The sequence below is a fragment of the Condylostylus longicornis genome, unplaced genomic scaffold (assembly GCF_029603195.1).
Source record: "Condylostylus longicornis isolate FDR11 unplaced genomic scaffold, ASM2960319v2 ptg000027l, whole genome shotgun sequence".
Taxonomy (NCBI): Eukaryota; Metazoa; Arthropoda; class Insecta; order Diptera; family Dolichopodidae; genus Condylostylus; species Condylostylus longicornis.
This window is the reverse complement of record NW_026577996.1, coordinates 1,805,087-1,825,830: the sequence shown is the minus strand read 5'-3', so window position 1 is coordinate 1,825,830 and position 20,744 is coordinate 1,805,087. Positions and strand designations below refer to the sequence as shown.

General features: G+C 25.0%; 1 protein-coding gene across 2 annotated transcripts in view; it reads left to right on the top strand.

Moving 5' to 3' along the window:
* Positions 1 to 3,148: 3,148 nt before the first annotated feature.
* The window catches only part of LOC129607224 (probable serine/threonine-protein kinase MARK-A), a 30,436-nt gene continuing 12,840 nt past the window's right edge, over positions 3,149 to 20,744 (top strand). The window contains exon 1 of one of the 2 annotated variants that reach the window (XM_055518046.1): positions 3,149 to 3,767. In XM_055518046.1, the coding sequence (XP_055374021.1) occupies positions 3,600 to 3,767 (168 nt within the window). In that variant the 5' untranslated portion in view covers positions 3,149 to 3,599. The remainder of the gene's footprint in view (positions 3,768 to 20,744) is intronic. The other variant, XM_055518047.1, reaches the window with a different exon arrangement.

The window sequence follows — 20,744 nt, the reverse complement described above, 5'->3', positions numbered from 1 at the left end:
TGTATTTAATTTTTATAGTCTTACACAAGTTTCCCAAATTTAACAAATTTAATTAAACAATTAAATTTGAAAAAAATAATTGCATATATTTAGGATAACCTACTATAGATTATTGAATTAGACAAGAAAATTTCCCTATTATTAATTTCACTTGTACTTACACATGTATGAAAATTTAACATAAATCAATCAAAACACTATATTGACAACTAAATAAGCTAAAAAATAATTAAATTTTTCAAGACTACATTATGAATTTAGTTAAAATAAAACTTTAGCTATTAGTCAATTATTTTCTACTCTTTCCAAAAACAAGTAAAAATACAGCAAAAGTAGTAAAAACCTTTATCTTTCCCATACATCAATGACGTTTCCCGTCAAATATCGAAATAAAAAAATTAATTTCTTGTCAATTAAGGTTTTTATAAATTATTATCGAAAACAACAAAAAAAAATTCAATTTTTGAACGGAAATGACAAACGATTTCCATTGTTAACCCAGAACAATTCGCAGAGGTAATTTCGCTTTATTTTGGTTTGGTCAGCTCCATTCATATAATTACTTATGTGTATTTTTATGAACTTTGGCATTTTGTCGTCGAAACTGACCCTTGTTCTGTTTTCAACTAGACTGAATGTAAATTAATGTTAAGATGTATTAGGATTAAATTTAATTTATTTAAAATTACTTATGTATGTATAAAAAATATAAGTAAGTCACTAAAAAGCTGTTGTATGTAATAAAGTTTTAAAAATTCACATATTCAAATATATAAAATATTTTGAAAATTGTTTATAATAACGGCAACACTTTTTTCAAGCAATTTTTATAAAACATAAACGAATGTACTCAATTCAGTATTGCCATAGTTAAAATGTCAAAAATAAAATTTTTTTTTTTGTTCCACATTAAAACTAATCACCTATGTGTGTATATATGTATGTATTTTGTGTCGTTTTTTCTTCTATAATTTTTTTTTAATGAAATTATACTTGAATTGAACAAAACGAGCAGAGGAAAAGAATTTATTCGCGATAAATAAATTTTTACCTTTAATCTTAAATTTTATTATAATCGTATTTAATTAATAATAAGAAAATATATATGTGTAAAATATTTAATGCAAAAAAATAAAATCGATTTCTAAAAAAAAATAAATTCATTTTTAGTATATGGAAAACACGAATTACAAGCTAATCAGAAGGAAAAATAAATCAATTAAAAAAAAAGAAACCAAAAAGCTATGAAGTATTTTTTTTCTGTGGACGACGATGTGAATTTCTAGTTGAAAGTTGGAAAAAAAATACATAAATATAATAAATCATAAAGAAAAAAAAAAATAAAAAAAGGACAACGAAATAAAAAAAAATGTCAAAATTTAAAGAAAATCAATTTTTCGTTATCGCTTGCAAAAAATAAAAAAAAATCGCTTTCATCATAATTGTGTGTAGTCAAAGTCGTCGTGTAAATTTTTTTAATCTTTACAGATGTTTTAAATGGTGTATCTTTTTTAAGTGGTTTTTAATTTAAATGAAATAATTTTGCTTTATTCTCTAATCTATTAAATGTAAATTACCTTATCCAAAACAAGAAATGAAAAAAAAAAAAATTAGAAAAATTGCAATTCAATTGAAACAATCAAGAGTTAAAAAAAATTTTGCGCAAAAAAAAATCACGGGACAAGAAATCTAAAAAAAAAAAACAAGAACAAAAAAAATAGAAAGTGATTTTTTTCTAAATTAACCACAAAATATATACATAAATGATTACAAAAACAAAAATATTTTACAGGTATCTACCTACCTTACCTACGTACTTACGTTACTTTGTAATAATCTGGTAAAGCAAGTCACAATTAATTAAAATTAACATTAGTTAGCCTGCTAGCCAGCCAACCAGTGTTGCTTTAATTACAAAATAAACACCTAAAAAATTATACGTGCCGCCGTCTTATCAACACGATTTGTTTTTTTTTTGCTAATTTTTTTTTTTTTTATAATATGGCACTAGTGTTTGTTCCTTTAAATCAATAAAGAATAACTTGATTGGGAAGAATTAAAATTAAAAAAATAATTCCATACAAAAAAACTATAATAATAAAAATAAAAATGTTGCCATTACAAATTAATTAATCGCATTTACATAAAAAAAAATTATAATAAAATTTTTTAATTTTTCTTATTTCTTATATTTTTGTGTTGTAATTGTAAGTATCGTTTTTCAAAAATACATAGTAGGCATAATATATGTAAATATTATGTGTTCAATATTAAAAGAAGAAGCATTATCTAAATCTAAAATTTTAGATAAAATCGGGGTGAATTAACTTACGAAATGAGGTGAAAAATATGATTTATGAATTTACCCCGCAATTTTGACATAACAAAATTTATTTAAAAACAAACGAGAAAACAAAATTTAAAGCGAATATTTTTAATTTTTTAATTTAGTTTTAAATTTTGAAATTCCCAAAAACAATCTCATAAGAAAAATAAAAAACTCATAAGACTGAAAGTTTGTCTGGCTAAAAATGTTTTGTTTTTTTTACAAATTGATTTTTTGTGAATTTAATTTTGTTGTTTCACGTGCTGTGCTACTGCTGCTGCAACCTTAAATAATAATTTTAAAAAAACCTGTACAGTTAAGTTTTTAGTAATTGAATGCTATAATATGTTTATGTACGTAAATAAAAGAATAAAAAGACAAAGAATGGTGTTCAGAACCATCGATTACATTCCAACCTAAAAAACAATAAAATGAAATCAGAAAAAAATATCGAAATTTTTGATTTTCAAAAAAAATATTTTAAGCATTGCTTTTTTAAGTTCTTCGATTTTTATTTTGTTTCATGTGCAACGCGTATAATTTAATGGTACTAGTGGTAAATGAATTGTTTTTTTTTTTTACATATTATAGAAATTATCGAAAAATTCAAAATTTACACACACCTTAAATCCTTTTTATAAATAATTTTTTTTTAATATCAAAAATTTCTACTATCGTTTATAATGTGGTACAAGAATCGAAAAGTGTTGTAAATTAAAAAAAAATACTATAATAAAATTATAGAAAGAGCGATAAGAAAATTATATATATACATAAATAGGTATATAATGTACATATATATACATATATCATATTAGAACAAGAATGTAAAGAGAAAAATAAAAAATATAAAAAAAAGGTTTTTACCTTTTTTTTTAAATAATTTACCCCTAATTACGACTATAAAAAATGTATAAATGAAAAAGAAAAAAAAAATTATTTTAAATAACAAAAAAAAGCTTCAAATAAAAAATAAACAAACAAATAGAGTAAGAAATTAATTTTTATCACACATCACACAAGAGTTTTTCTTTTTTTCTGATGATAAGAAATTTAAATATTTACATATACATATAGTACATAATATAAAATACAAAAAAAAAAAATTGTTAATTTTTAAGTTGTTAAGTTTCTCAAGTTTCAATACATAAGTAATAAGAAGAAACACAAAAGAAAAATCTTAAATTTTTTTAAGTATATATATGCATTGTATATCATACGCATAATATATATATATATATATATAAATATATATATATATATATACATACGAATGTACCTATACGGGAAAAAAATGGCTGAAAATTATAAAGTTCCATCAACAAGCAAAATACTAGTTGATAAACTGGTTCGTGTTGGTTATTATGAATTGGAAAAAACAATTGGCAAGGGTAATTTTGCGGTTGTTAAATTAGCATCAAATACTGTCACAAAATCAAAGGTATGTAATCTTATACAAATATATATATAAATATTTACTTGTATATATACCTTTCTTTTTCATTTTTATATATAAAAATCATTTTGACATACATCTATATGTATGTATATACACAATACGTTAAACTTTTATATTACCTATCTACCTACCTACCTACCTACCTATTATTCTCTTAATTTTTATTCTTTATTTTTTATCTTTTATATTCCTTTTGTATTAAAAAACAATGTGAATAAATTATTTATTTTTTTATATACATACATACATAAATATGTATTTATTATGTATGTTTCGATTGCTTCTTGCTTTTTTTTTTTATTTTCAATAAGAAATTTGTAAAACAAATTTTCTATCACAATTATACTTAAATATACTTACTTACCTAACTATCTATTGAAAAATTTTAAATGCTTATGCTAAAATATATTATAAAAAAGTCAATGTATATATATATATATATATATACGTATTTACTATACCTAGCTTAATAAAATTCCTAGTTTTAAATAAAAACCATTCTCAAAAAAAAAAAAATAAGAAATGATTTGATTTAAACTGCAAAATAAAAAAAAATAGCGAATACTCGTAACTACAAGTACTTATATGAGAATGTTTATAAATGTACATATTGTATATATGTATGTATATAAAATAAAAACCTGAAAAAAGCATCATCATTAAGAAAAACTGAATGCTTAAAATTTAAGTAACTAAACACGATATTCTTACTTAGTTACTTTGCTTTTATTTACTTATCGAGTTAATAAGTTAAAAAAAAAATTCTTTTTATAGGGTGTTTTAAATTTTACTGCAGAAATATGTAGTTCAATAACTTTTTGGCACAAATTAAGGGATATTAACTTAGATATAGCAGATTATAATAAAATTTTGTGGCAATTACATTAAAACAATTACATTAAGTGTGTATATACTCTAGTTAGTCTAGTATTTACCATGCTCTTATACTTCTCTTCAGACTCTGCTGATTTTTTTTTTGGTTTTTTTAACTATCAAAGCAAAATAATAATTTTTCTAAATTTTGTCTTTATGCTTCTTTTAAGCCGAAATCAGAATCCTAATACTTACTCCCTTATTCTCTTTCGTAGCATCATTTTGTTCCTGGGTTACCATACTTCAGCAAGAAACTTGCAGTTTAATAATTTTAAATTCTATATTTTAAAAGTTTGTTTAACTTACATAAGTATATGTGTGTAGATCATTGAATATATTTTACATCAAATGTTAAGCTTCCTATACTGAGTAGATTGAAGTTGAAATTCAAATTAATCCAATATCATTTTTTTGGCAAACATTTTTATTAATAAAATTTTTTAAAATTAATTAATAATAAAATTAAATGATAAAGAGAATAAATAAAACTGGTCAAAGAATTGACTAAGAATTGTCTAAATGTAAGATATTATATACGAAACAGTACATATACATACTTATATAATATATACTTATCCACATAAATTTTCTTATGGATCGTTTCAAATTCCTTTTTTCCTAAATTTCTTTGTTACATCTTTTTTATTTATCTAATATACGTACTTACATACATATATATGTAAATTGCACTTATAAGTATACATGTTTAAGGATTTTAATATAACCTTCCAATAATTCTTTATAATCATGTTAGTTAATATAGTTAGGCACCCCATAAGTTATAATATTTTACTATATGTACTTAAGTAAGTATATATGTATAAGTATTATTTTTCTGTTGTGTTTTTATTCAAAGCTTATAATAATATACAAGAATTGATTTTTATATATGGTTCGCTTTGATAAAAAGAGAAGCAAATGCAAAAAAAAAAATACAATATACTTACTCGTAATTCTAAAAAGCTTATGTTTTTAATTTGATTGTATATATATACAAGAGCAAAGACAATATACAGGCATTTATTTTACATATATTCATACATACGTACAAACTTTGTTTTCTTATTATAAGTGTGCGTTCATTCTTAGCTCTCTGTATATAGAATAGAATTAGGCGTTAAGCATGTGATTGTTATACAATTTTACAATGTTTCATACAAATCTGTCTACATGTATATTTTTTAATAACTTGAAATCCCAAAAATCAAAGTTAAGGGGTCAAATATAGTAATGTAAATGAATATTATTATTTCGTTCACCCCAAAGAGAATCTAAATTTACTTACTTACTTACATATGTATATAATATTACGAATAAAATTTTGCACATTAATTTTTTTACTAAATGAGATTTTTAATAGTTTTCCAATTTAATTAATTAAGTACTTATTTAAAAAAAAATTTCAAAGCGTTGATCATTGGCCATGTCAAATTATACTGTCTTTGTGACGTAGTAGGGTTGACTATATGTAAATAAAAGCAAAAAATTAATTGCAATTTAAAATGAATTAAAATTAATTTAAATTTGAAATAAAAACAAAAATTCTAAAAAAAAGTGCGATTTTACGTTATTTTGCGATGTTACAATATTCCGAAATTTTTCATATTTCATATTTATTGACATCTACTTAAATTTGTGTTATAAAAATTTACCTTATTTATGTTAAATGTAGTGAAGTTAGGCAATTCCAAACCTATACCTTTACTCTCTTGTGTCACCTCCTGCTGTTAAAAAATTCAGCACGAAAAACTACAATTATTTAATTTGATTCTAATATCCCCAACTTTTTCTCATCACAGGGGCATGTTGAATATCAAAATAGCTAAAAATGCTTTCTATTCAACAAATTGCATTACTTAATTTTATTAAAGTAAAAAATTCAATTTCAATATTAAAATGTGATTCAGTTGTTAAATCACCCACTTTAAATTCACAAGATACTTATACTTAATTTATTTGGCTAATGCGATAACTTATATCAGTCATGTATGTGTATGGTTTGTGTACATTATCAAACATGTTAGTCAGTTGGACTGATGTTTCTGTTATAATTACAGTTATATAAGAAGAACCATGTTTCAATACCAATTGCATATTTACTTGTAATAGTTTTGGCTGGTTTTGCGATGAAATAATATAAGAATTAAACTACAAAATTCATAGTTTTCAGTTTGAAATTACTGTTATCGCATATATAAGTAGATAAATGGTGCTAAATAAATTTTTATACATGAATATTTTTTCTATGTTGTTGGTTTCACGCATTACTAATTTTTTTTTCATTTTTACCATTGTTATTCTGTTTTCTTCCAACTATTTATACTAATAAATAATTACTTATAATGTTTTTGTATGTATGTATGTAACATATTGTGTACAATACATTATGTACTCATACAATATAAGTTAATAATTTTTAAATACATATTATTTTTTCCAAGGAAATGTTGGATTTGCGTACCCTTGATAATGAAACAATTTTCTAGCATTTAATAACAAAATATAAGCATGTTACTCATGTGTGTTGCTTTTATCGAATATTATTATGGAAGTTTGTTTTTAAATGAATATGAAAGAATAGCCTATATAATGGTGTGAAACATAAGTGTTAGTCAATTTATAATCAAATATAATATAACACTTATTCTTACATTTTTAACTTGCTGTCACCGAATCATTTTTAGTGAACGAATTTAAATGCACAAGTTCATAACTTAAAGTCTATATGTTCCTTTATATTCAACTTAAGCGTTATGTTTTTTTATGAATCTACTTACCGCACTTTATTAACGTACTTATCAGTAATAAAGTAATTTTAATCAATACAGTAATTTTAAATGAAGTCTAGTTTACTTGAATTGAGGTTTCTGCTTATTTTGAATTACGCCACAAAACCAATTGCAATTTTAAAGTGAAAATTTTATTTTAGACTCATTGAAGAATATTAAAAATTTGTTAACTTTTTAAAATGGTTACTCAAAAATACTTAAATAGAACTTTAGATCTATTTGTACTTAAAATAACTATTTGATTATCTAAATAAATATATGAAAAACTTTTAATATGTAACAGATTTTCTAATTTCGTCTTTAACCACATTTAATTGAATTTTCTAAACTTTTATTAAGTTAAAAGTACGTAATTTGTTTCTAACAAATTTATTCTGTTTATGGCAAATGAAATTTCATTCTATGAAATTACAAAATAAAAAAAAACGATAATAAAATTTATTACTTATATTAGTAAAGTTAATAATTTAATGAAAATATACAAACAAAAATTTAATTACGTTCAAGAGTTTAAATATTTATGGAGTATTAACGAAATTAATGAACAGTAATATTTGTAACAATAAAAATTCGAATTAAATAGAATTGAAAAATTGAGTTCTCCATAAATTAAAATTCTCTCACGATTATTTCGAAATTGACAGAAACAAATAGAATAAAAAACATTGAGATTTCATTTGATGTATTGAGAATTTAGAAAAAAATAATAAAAATTAAGATTTGTGATTAAATTAGAGCGTAATATGAACTTATGATTTTATCATGATAAAATATGCTTCCGTTAATTCACACTGGTCAATGTGCTTAAAATTTTTGCACTTTTTGCTTTCTTTGCAATACAATAAGAGAGAAGGAAAAAAATTTAGAACACATTTAATAGTGTGTAAATCACTAGAATATGCCACATTCAACTAAATAGTAAACTTGTATACTTATTTCAATACAAATTTAATTACAGCGGTTTTTTTTTCGGAAAAAATATTAAATTCCATGAGAAAATAAATCTGATTAAGTCAGCACATAACCAGGTTGCATTGTGTTTATTCTGAATAATATAGAGTTCAATAAATCTGCTTTTATTATTTTAATTAAGATTTTCAGATAACTATCCTAGAAACTTAAACTTAATTTTTTAAAACAAACTCTGGCAAAATTACAAACTTTAGCTGAAATTAAGGCGCACATGTACCTACAAAACAAAACTGACTGATATCTTTCTGAAAATAGTTTCCTTAAGATGTATTTTCAATTGGGAACGTGTTATCTAAAAATTTGCTTTCATTACAGTACCTTCTGTTTATGTATGTCATGCTTTTCATATAAAACTATTCAAGACCTCAAAAAATTTCATTTAATTCACAAACGCTTTCAGAAATCAATTATTTTTTTTCTCTCTTATTTTTTTATTAATTCGTTTTATTATTATTGTTTTGTACGATTATTAAATACATAATATAACACACGTTTTTGGCTGCTTGTATATTCATATTTCTCAAGGATTTATCCTTAAAGAGCAAAAAAAAATATTTTTCTTTACATCTTATCTATACTTATACTACATATTATAATTTATCCCAAAGGGGAGAGACAAGAGAAAATATTAACTAAGTATAAGAATATAAAAGTATGCATAATATTACACAAAATAATATATAATGTGTGTAACATATACAATTGTACATATATATATATATATGTAATATTTAATATATATATATATATATGTATACATATATATATATATATATATATATATATTAAATATTAGACATTGTAATAAACATATGATTATATTTATAACAGTAATTCCATGCTACTCGAACACTTTCTTTACTTACTTTTACGCTTAATATTTTAAATATAGTTTAATATATAATAATTCTACAGTAATAAGTCTTCAAAACTAAAAGAAATCGTAGCAATTATTGCCATGTCACAAAATATCTTACATTATACTTCAAAGACAGCATTTTACAGGAGAGTATTTTGGAGAGTTTTTTTTCATTCATTCTGCGTTATTACTTATAGGCTGAAATAAAAGAAAATTTGTGTATATCTATATTCGAAACTGAAGTTACATTTATGATATACCTTAATGTTTAACATCAAAATAATAATTAAGTTTTCGATTTAACAAAATATTGAAATTTTTCTTCCCTTTACTTATGAGGCAATCATCGTAGAACTTTTTATAGGGTATATTAACTTTGGTATGGAGTTTGTAACTACTTGAAGGAGTCATCTGCGTTATGGACATATATATATATTCTTGCTCAGCGTAAAATTCTGCGTCGATTTAGACATGTCCGTCCGTCCGATCGCACGATAACTCAAAAACGAATAATGCAATCGACACCAAACTTTCACAAGTTTTTTCTTTTGTGCCAAGGACGAGCCCTGTTGTTATTGGACTAATTCGGACAACGGGTTCGGGTAGCTGCCATACAACTCAAAGAGTTTATTTTAAATATTTCAAAAATTAATAAAGCTATAAATATAAAATTTTACACATGCTCTAAAAATTATAATGGGATAGCTGCACCGGTTCGGGTGGCTGCCATACAACTCCAACAGCAAATTTTTTATATTTTAAATAATAAAGTCAGATTCATGAAACTTGGCAGTCGTGTGTCTAATTATAGGTCACATATATTTCTGAAGTTTTGGTGGAATTGCTTAACAGGTTCGAGTAGATTCCATACAAGTCTAAAAGCTTATTCTTAATATTTGGAAAAATAATAAAGTCAGATTCATGAAACTTGGCAGTCGGATGCCCAATTATAGGTCAGACATGTCCGTGAAGTTTCTATAGAATGATTTCAGAGGTTCGAGTAATTGCTACACAACAACGAAAGGTGCAGGGTATAATTCAATCGGTTTATACCGACTGAAACGTTTTTACTTGTTTTATTTCTATTTTGCGTCAAATCCCGTTAATTTTGCATGAGTAACCATATAATGTTTTAATAAGTATTTGCATAAGTAACCGCCAAACAAATATTAAAATAAATTGTTACACCATTTTATAATAAGTCATTTCGGTTCATTGTGATCTTAGAAAGTTTTAATTCAAAAAATTACTATGAATTATAAAATAATTTAAGTGTTATGCGGAATAACCCACACAAAAATTATTTCGAATATACTTATCTCTATTTGTGCATAACTATACTTATTCGTAATGTTATATTCATGCTTAAGTATAAGAGTATGAGAAGAAATATTTGCTTACATACATTCACAATTTTGTCAGATTATACGAAAAAAGAAATAACAAAGGAAAATTAAGAGACAAAAACTAAAAAAAAAAAAACAATAATAAAGTAAAATAGAAAGAAAAGCATTATACTTACTTACTTTTTTGTTTGTCTTTTTCTTATTTTGTCCTTAATTTTCCTTGTTCTTTCTTTAGTTTACTTTACCTCGCATGCTATGCATATCGAAAGTGATGCGATTAAAAAGGTGTGCTTTTTCATAAACTACGAAAAACTGATAGAGAAAATTAAAAAACATCTTTTAATAGTAGTCAAATACTTATTCAATTAAAAACCTCATAGTACTTATACTAAAATAAATCATTTTTCTTGTAAAGAGATTGAAATCGAATTCACATGCATAACTCAATTTTAAGCATGAATTTTTAAATTGTCTCTTTTGATTACGCTAAGTGATAGATAGCATCAAGAGTGGAACAGTTTCAATTTCTCAATTTATTTTTTATTGCAATTATCAGAGTTGACATTAGATCTGCATTCAGGTAGGTGAGTAAATTTTACTCTTTTACATTGAAAAATGACAAGTATCAAGGACCTGAATGCGAATTAATCTGCTTTGTTGTAATCAACTTTATTTAGGAATTAAAGTTATAAGAATAGCTTAAAATAAAATTAGAAAATATAAAATTAAAATTTATGTGTTTTATGTACCTATTTATGAATAATAAAAAATGAACATATTTTTCTGACTGAGAATCGAGAAAATAAGCTAAAATGCCATACCATCTTAACTTACGTTGCAGTAATATTTTACTACTATACATTTCACTTTATAAATGCGAATTGCTGAATAATGTAATGATATTATTTTGCCATAATTCCAATTTAATGGTATGTGTTTCTAGACATATGTTAATTGGCAAAAGTCAATCAAGTATTTGCTAATGAATCTCATTTAAGTAAGCAATCGAAATATTCTGGAATTCAATATCATTTGCAATTTTTTTGTACCTATTCTGTTATTGTCCCTTTGATAATTTTTTTCTTTTAAATTAAAAAGATAGCCTAATGCATAAGTACGCAATAAAAAACAATGATTAGCAAAGAGAACTAACAATATTAATCCCCTAATACGAAAAAAAATTCATATAAAATGTCTATACTTACATAGGTATAAAGAAAAACAAAAAAGTTTTTCCCTCGATTACAAAAAATATGCACATATACACAACTACATACATTTACTTACGTAAATCTACATAAATTTACAAACATTTAATATCCTTGCGGAATAATGAGTACATATAAAGAATAAAATATGTACAAATGCATATATGTACATATGTATGTATTTATCTACATACACACTAATGTCAACGACGGTAATGATAAAAATCTACCATTCCTCTTTTTTTTTCTTATTATTTTCTTGCTTTTTTTTATATTTTACGTGACGTCAGTACAAAATATAGACAAACATTTCGACAATCATTTACGTTATACTACTGTGCACAAAATATAACTGTATTAGAAAATTCTTATACAAAAATTGATTTATCTGTCAAGTTTTCAGAGGTCTACTCTACTATAATGACTATCCATATTCCATAAGTACAATTTCAAGAATGAAGAGTAAGCAAAAACCAAAATGAGAAAAAGCAAAAAAAAAAGAAAAAAAAAACAACTAAAAGAGAAACAAACCAAAAAATTTTATCATTCAAAAAAAAGGAAAGATTATGTGTATAATATAATAAAAATAATAATAAAAGAAACAGAAAAAAACACTCAGAAGGAAAAAAACAACAAGAGACTGGAAAAATTGACGCAATGAAAATTTTTTATCTAGCTGTTGCGAATAAAAGAAATAAAATAAAATTAAAAAAATACAACAGTAACAAAAAAAAAATGTACTACATACAAAATACATATTGAAATTCTGACTGGATAATGTTTGTACAATTTGTACTAATAAATATACATGAGGAAATCGATAGACGAGTTTTGTGTGATCTGCAAGAATCTATGAAAATCGGCGGATAATAATTTCAAAAATTTATTTTTCATGTGCGTAATTTGAAACAAATGAATGCTTATGTTTTTTCGATTAAAAACTAATAATTTCAATTAAATATTTTAAAATTAAACTTTTTTTAGGTTATAGGTACATGTACGTAAATATGTATGTTTATCATTTAAATAATAATGTGAATCAATGCGTACTGTAGAGAAATATTACGTAAACGTTTCCGAACGTAAAACACTTCGAAAACACTTAAAAGTTTACTTAACTTTTTTGTTTTCTATTTATCTGTTTTCTTAATACCGACAAATTTATTAACAACTCAAACAAAACATAACTAAAACTTCAAAACCCCCGACTGCAGAATTAACATCCCTGAGTTCAGTCGATTTTATATAAAAATTCAGCAATGGACCAAAGCATGATAACCTGAGTTATAATAACCTTCATATCATACAATGTTTAGACTGCACCAGTGTGATTTTATAAATTAATAACTCCTTAAATTTAAAATAATATTCATTTTTATCGGACTTAACTGTACACATACATACGTTCATATTATACATACTTTTTATATACAAATATGAAAATAAATTCATATACATATACAAAATTATACGTATTCTTATTTCTTATACATTCATTAAATATATTATTCTACCAAAAAATATTTGTATGTAGCATTGTAGCAAATAAATATTTTTTATACATGATTTCATTGTAAATTCTTTCTCCCTTATAATCTTTTGTATATACATACAAACAAACATACATATGTAAATTATTTTTGGTAGTTTTCTCTTTATGCCGCTTCTGCTTTTCTTATTTACATTTTTTACATAATATGAATAATAAATAAATATTTTTATTTATCTTTTCTTATCGTATTTTTTATAATATAATTTTTTTGTTCGTTATTCAAATTTTGCTTTCAAGTTCTTTCATATTTTTTCTTCCCCCATTGCATACTTTTAGGTAATTTGAGAAAGGAATATCGTTAGTTTTTAATATATAAATACGAGTGTAAGTATAAACAAAAGCAAACAGAAATTTAGAAAATAATATTTTTCGTTACTTATTTTTATAGTTTCCGTTGAAGCTAGTTCAAACAAGAACTCAGGTCTTAATATAACTGAAAATTGAAAACGATATTTTTGCATATACATATATAAATAATATTAATAATTAAAAAGTGTTTACTAGCCACCTTATATTTATTTTAAATTAAAGAGAAGGCTAGGACACGAAATTTCATGCACGGACATCAAAATTTGAAAAAATAATAAAAACAACATGAAAACTCATGTGGCGAATGTTTGTTTAACATTGTCGCAATGTTGGGTTAATGTTGAGAAATTGATTGTGATGTGACTTACATATACGTCAGTTGATTTCATGATTACTTTTTGATTATGTTGCTACGAGTAGTTACATTGTTGCAACATTTTTGTTTCCTTTTTGATTTCACCCCATAATTGTTTATGCAATAGACCCGTAGAGGTATTTTCTATTATAATATTGCACACGTTCTATAGAGTACACACATATATATCCCCTAATTTCACCGAAACTTTATCGTATTTTTTTTTTGCTGTCCATCCCTTCACGATTTTTTTGGGATGAAAACATCAAAAAATTTAAGAAAAGAAAAAGAAAAAAAAGGGACTAAAAAACTAAAAATTCAAAATGAAATTGTAATTTTCTCGCTAAATAAAAAGTTTCAAAAAAAAAAAAAAAGGAAATTTAAAAAATTAAAAAAATTAAAATTTTATACTCGTGCTTATACCATATTCATATGTTCAAATGTGGCGTACACACAGTAGCTTATAGTACGTAAATGGAAAAGTATAAAACTATACATTTATGTGTATATACTTAAACACGATATCATCATCCATCTTCTCTCTTTTAAAGATTTATAAAGTGGCCCCTGGGTAAATGATGATTTCTAAAGGATAATAGATAAAAAGTGGATGAGTGTATACATGCGTGCACATACATGCTATAATATACAATAAGTTCGTGTGTACATATATTTACAAAGAGGGGATATAAAGATATAAGAATCAAAAAAATAAAAGAAAAGAAAACAAAAAACAAAACGGTTTTATTGAAAAAAATTGGATACACAAAAAATTGGCTTTGTGTTTGTATATGTGTGCTTTAAAAAAAAAATTCCCTTCTTTATTTATTACGAGTTTTTACGTCATTTTTGTATAAAATTTATTTACATAAAAATATAAGAACCCAAAATGAAAAATTCTTAAGAGAAAAAATTTTGAGTTTTTTTTTATTACATTTCGCATAAATTTTTTTTTTTGAGGGTCTATTTGATGCGTTCTAAGAGAAAACAGTCTAAACATTTAATATTCCTAAACACACGAACGCAATTTATATGAAGGATTAGATTAGGGTTAACCAGGACCTAACTTAATTCAACATAGATATGTCAAGTTGTTTTGTAATCAAAGGTAATGTCTTCAAAAACCGAAACTTTCAAGTTGTGAATTAAAAATATATTCAGACATATTCTGTTGGTTAGTAAGTTGGTAAGATGGGGGAAAAGTAATACTGAGACAGCTTCTGCTCAATAAAAGCGATTTTTTCGTCCTTGCACCGTTCTCTTCGAGCACAGGACTCTTTCTAGTTTCCGCATCGGTTATCGGAACCATATAATCAGTCTGCAGATCGCCGTGAGTGTAGCTCCTTGTCCAATCAGAAAACCCGTCGCATGAAGTCTTAAAGCACTTTTCGTAGCCACATTCTTAACCAATTCTTTTACCGTATCCAGGTCCAGCAAGATCTCCAAATTTTTGGTTGGCGTTGTCCTGAGTGTCTTTGTCACTACAACACATGCTAACAATTGCATCATCGCAAGTTTTTTCAGCTTTTCGGATCGGCACACCTCTGCCTTTCGCACCAATACCCCATATGTGAGAATATGTCTTACAACACACTCTGCTGAACATTGGGCCTCTGCTCCAATATTCTATTAGTCGATTCATTTTTATTATTGAGGAGATTTGATTTTCAAGAAATATAATGTGACTGATGTGAGTGGTAAAAAGCTTTTCACTCCGTGTCAAATAAGTAGTAAAGTAGGTTAATTTTTTAATAAATATATTTATATTTGCACATAATATATAAGTAACTATAAACACTAATATTTATTTAAATTTCATAATTAATTTTCCAAAATCTAAAATATTATTTAAAAAAAAACTACTTGCGTATACTTAAGTAAACTTTAATTTTTTTAATAATACGGAAACCAAAATATTTGTATTAATTTTAATAATCATTAATTGAGACATAGAAATATTTTAAATATTGATTGTTTAGCATGGTTTTGCTAACAATGTATATACACATAAATGGGTAATATGTGATCGCGAAAATCTTTCTTTATTTCTTTACTAGTTTAATTAAAATTTGAATATTAAAAGTAGTTATTTATGATATTTTTCTCTATAAGCACTCAAATAGAATACATATAAAATAATGGGGAACTTGGTTTTACGCTAAGAAGGGAGCGAGAACGGATTTCTTTGTTTTCGCTCGTTTATGATGTCTATCAAATATAGTTGATTCAAGACAAGGACTTGAGTTTAAAAATCAACAAGAGATGGACTACATATGAGGTAGGTATAAATGCCAGCTGCCTTCAGCGGATAAGAAGTTCTGGTGGCCTGCATTTGGAAGCTCAACCATCTTATATCATGGTGGATACGGAAAATACCCTGTGCAGTTGAAAGGCTTTCAACTAAAAGCAGATTGTACAAGTTCGTTATCGCTATTTCGGCTCCTCGAGAAGCTCTCGCAAATTCATGACTTTTCGAGCCAATGATATGATGGAAACAATTTAGCTTGCGTATAGGTCATTACACAACATTGTAGAGCAAGCTCAATACCTCATTAAACGACCTTATAATAAAACTATTTAAATTTTTGAACATTCTTATTTATTGCATAGAATTATGATAGTAATAAAAAAAGGCGCATACAAAATGCAAAATGTGCACAAAAAATATGTTGAATAAAACTTAATTATAATGTATATGTATGTGAGAATTTCACCTACTAGAATATAGATTCTTTGTTAAAATTAAATTAGTAAGCATATTATTCGCCTTTTTTATCGTCTGCTGTCTGGTGATCTCTCACATTGCTATTACTTAGTGAATATAATCGTATTAAATATAAAATAAATATGAGCTTATGTTATTCACACCGTAAGATTGATGAAAACCTAATGGAAGTCTTTTCCGTCATTTATTTCCGGAATTTCGATTTGACGAATTTCTGTCGAATAACAATATGTAAAAATTAAGTAATCATTTTAATTACTTTATAAATAATTTTAAAATTAAAACATAAGTAGATACTACTTTCCATATAGGAATATAGGAATATCTTCAATATAATATTGGCAATGCATTCATTTTTGTCGTGTTTCAACAAATCAACGTCATATTGACCAAACCGGCTTCACTTATTTCTGCAATAACATTTCTTTCTACGAAAAATTAAATTTTAAACTTTGAACTTCATTTTCTTGAAATACAATTTTTCGACTTAACAATTTTTTTCTTAAAACTGCAGGTATTTGTCTGCATGCTATACACTACACTTAACGTAAGAATTTTCGTTAGGAATTGAATTCGTGTTAGTATCCTTTGTTAAAACAAAAAATTAGGTTAAAATGCATTATTCTCAAATACATGCTTAAGCTATGCACGTGTTGTATTAGCAATTTCTTTCTTAGTGATTGTTCAGTATTTACTCTTGTTAGTTTTACTATTAAATAAGTCATTATTTTCTTATTATCATTATTATATTATTATAATTATTATTATTACATTCAATATAATAAATCGATATTCCTTCATAATCGCAAAACTCTAATAAAAATTTGTTTAGGAAGCCAAAGAAAATAATTACGATGATTGTATAGAATATTTTTTTTTTTAGAGATTTAAGGTTACCGTATTTACCAATAGTGTATAACAAGTGTAGCAGTAAAAACAATTGAACCGTAATTTTCAAATATTAATTTGACACACATTAATTGAAAATTGACACATGAGGTATCTGGATCGAGCTAGATTCCTAACGCGCCAAAGGTCTTTTAGCCGGAAATTTTCGTCATATTGTGACTATTTGCCTATTGTAACTTGTGGGTAACAATGTCGCGTGGCTAGCGCTGTAGGGAGCTGTAATGTCCCATTCCACCAAAATACAGTGTGAAATAAACGGATGGATAAGTTGACTAGGTGTGGCTCGCCATGAAAATTTCCGAGGCGAAACGGGTTTTTGTTTCCAACAATACTGCAAAGATGTGATCAAAATACCTTTTTAAAGCGAGTGGACTCCTGGCGAGACTCTTTTTCACAATATCTGCAAGTTCCCAGTTCTGAGTAGGGCCAAGATAATCATCGTGGAGCAAAGAAAGCGTGGCGGAACTGGACGAGATATCGAAAATTGACATCGAGGATTTGGGCGGATTCCTCAAAAGAACCGGGTAGCGTAGGTAGGCCTATAGTGATCATGTGGTGATGAAGGCGAAATGGGCCATTTATGCTAATTGGGTTGGTCAATCAACCAAACAAGTAACTGAATTTGACTATATAATTTTTTAACTTATACTTATAAATAATATATCATGAAAGCTTTAATTGCAAGTAAAGAAACTATAAACCTTTTTCGCAAAACTATAAAGATATGAATATATAGGACTTTCACACTTCTGCAACAGTGCGGTACTTGCGATTAGATTTTTTCCAAGTTTAATGACTTAGTTTTGAATTGTATATCCGTGTATTTTGGTGTCGGAAAATAAAACTAAATTAAAACTTCAGTCTAATTGAAAATCAGGCGAACATAAGTATTGATTACAAGTTTTAACAAAAAAATTTAAGACAAGCGCAGTAATGTTAAAAATATTTGCCTTCTTTTAAATTGATTGCAAATGATAACCTTTTGTAAAATTTATTTAATACACTTCAGATAACTTAGCAAAGACTTTATTTCAAAGAATATAAAGTACTTATTAAGTTGCAACTTGATAAAAATAAAAATGAAATTAATTAAGGACAAATGGTAATAGGATTACATAAGTAACAATTCTTGATTTCTTAAAGTAGACGACGGGGAATTTATGCATATAACTATTTTTTAAATCGATTATACAAAATTTGATCTTCATAGCGAATATTTCGTGTATAACAAAAAAACTTTAAAGATGGTTCGATGAAAATAATGTTTTCACTTTTTCTACTTAAACTAAATCCATGTAAAACGATCTTTTACCTCATTTTAAACTAAATAAAATAAAATCGATGAAAAATCTTTTACGTCCTAACCCTGGTATCAGGAGCTGCGAATTTGAGTTTTAGTCAGCGTTTAGATATCAAACATTGTTTATGAATTTAGTTGATTGGAATTGATTGTTATTATATTTCGATCGAACAAGTCGACGAATGTCAAACTCTTATCAAACTGTATGACAAATCAAACAAATTCTGTGAACAAAGTTTGATATGTAAAATGTGCTGTGCTTTTGTGAAAAGCATATTTTTAAAGTGAATAATAAGTAATTTTTTTTTAAGTGTTTTTCTGTTCTAAAGAGATTTTTCGATTTATTTCGTTTTTTCATTGTTTTTTAATGAACTTTTTTCAATGATTTTATTCATGAGAATCATAGTGTGTCTATAAAATATCAAGAAAAAAAAATCCTTGAAAATTGAAAAGTTTTTTTTTTGCTACATTTTTGTTCTTGCTTTTTTTTTTCTTACGTAAAAAGTATATTTTTTTTTTGCTTATTTTTGTTTTTCTGCTTTTTTTATGTTTGTAGTATAAAAGGGAAACGTTTTTATAAAAACGTGTCCATGTTACATTCTTTTTTTTTTACAACCAATTTATTTATTGATATAAAATCAATAATTTAATTGCAACTAAAGTAAAATATGTACTTATAGCTTTACAAACATATACATATATATATATACATATATAATATGTGTATGTATGTACTTATTTCAAAACATATTTAGTCGCCATTGTTTTAGTATTGTAGATAAATTCAATAAGCATATACTGAGAATGTTATGTAAAAATCAATTCAAATGTAAATTATAACAAAGATCTCTGTTTTTAGCATATTTCCAATAAAATTGAAAAAAAAAAAAACAGGCAACCAAAAACCTTAAAAACACAATTTTTAGACTTGTTAGTATGGGCCGAATTCTTAAACAATTTTTTAACTCTACAAAACGGTTAAAGATAGTACTTATATTTATTTCTCTGTTCTCAAAACAGAATAAAATATTTGTGTGAAACTGCTAGCTTTCCCAATTTTTCATAAAAGCAAATAAGTAACAATATTTGCCGTGCAATTGGATTTCTAATTATGCACATGTTATATTTTATGTTTTTATCTGAAAAATATGCTATAAGAGGACATATAAATAACACTTAAATTTTCTTAAAAGAGCTTTTAAAATCTTTAAGGGAAATGTGCTTCTTACAAACTACTGGTTTAATTCAATTAAAATTTTTTTTAATAACATTTCATAAAGAATATAGAATTTTCGATTAAAATCTTTTTAAATTGTTAAATCAATTAAAATTCACCTCAAATTTCTAGTAATAATATTAAAATATGAATGAGCAAAGCTGGTTGACAAGAGATAATTATGATTAAAATATTAAGTAATTTTTCTAAAATTCTAATATTTATTTTATTTAATTGTGTTGTATTTTATGTAGGTAATTCAATGTAATTGTTTGGAGAACAAAAAGAAATACTCAATTTTTTACGTTTAAATTACGAATTTTACTTTTTTGTTTTTTGGAATATCTCAACACAAATTTACATAATTACTTACATTTATCGTACTTATGCAGTGAGCATTGCAATGAAGGTTGTTTTAAAAATTTAACTAGTATTAGGCGAATAGATCGGTCTTTTTGATAATTCAGCTACAGAGTTCCTTCTAAGAACCAAATTAAAATTTTTCCGGGTACATTAAACAAAAACTTTTTTCTATCTTTTATAGAA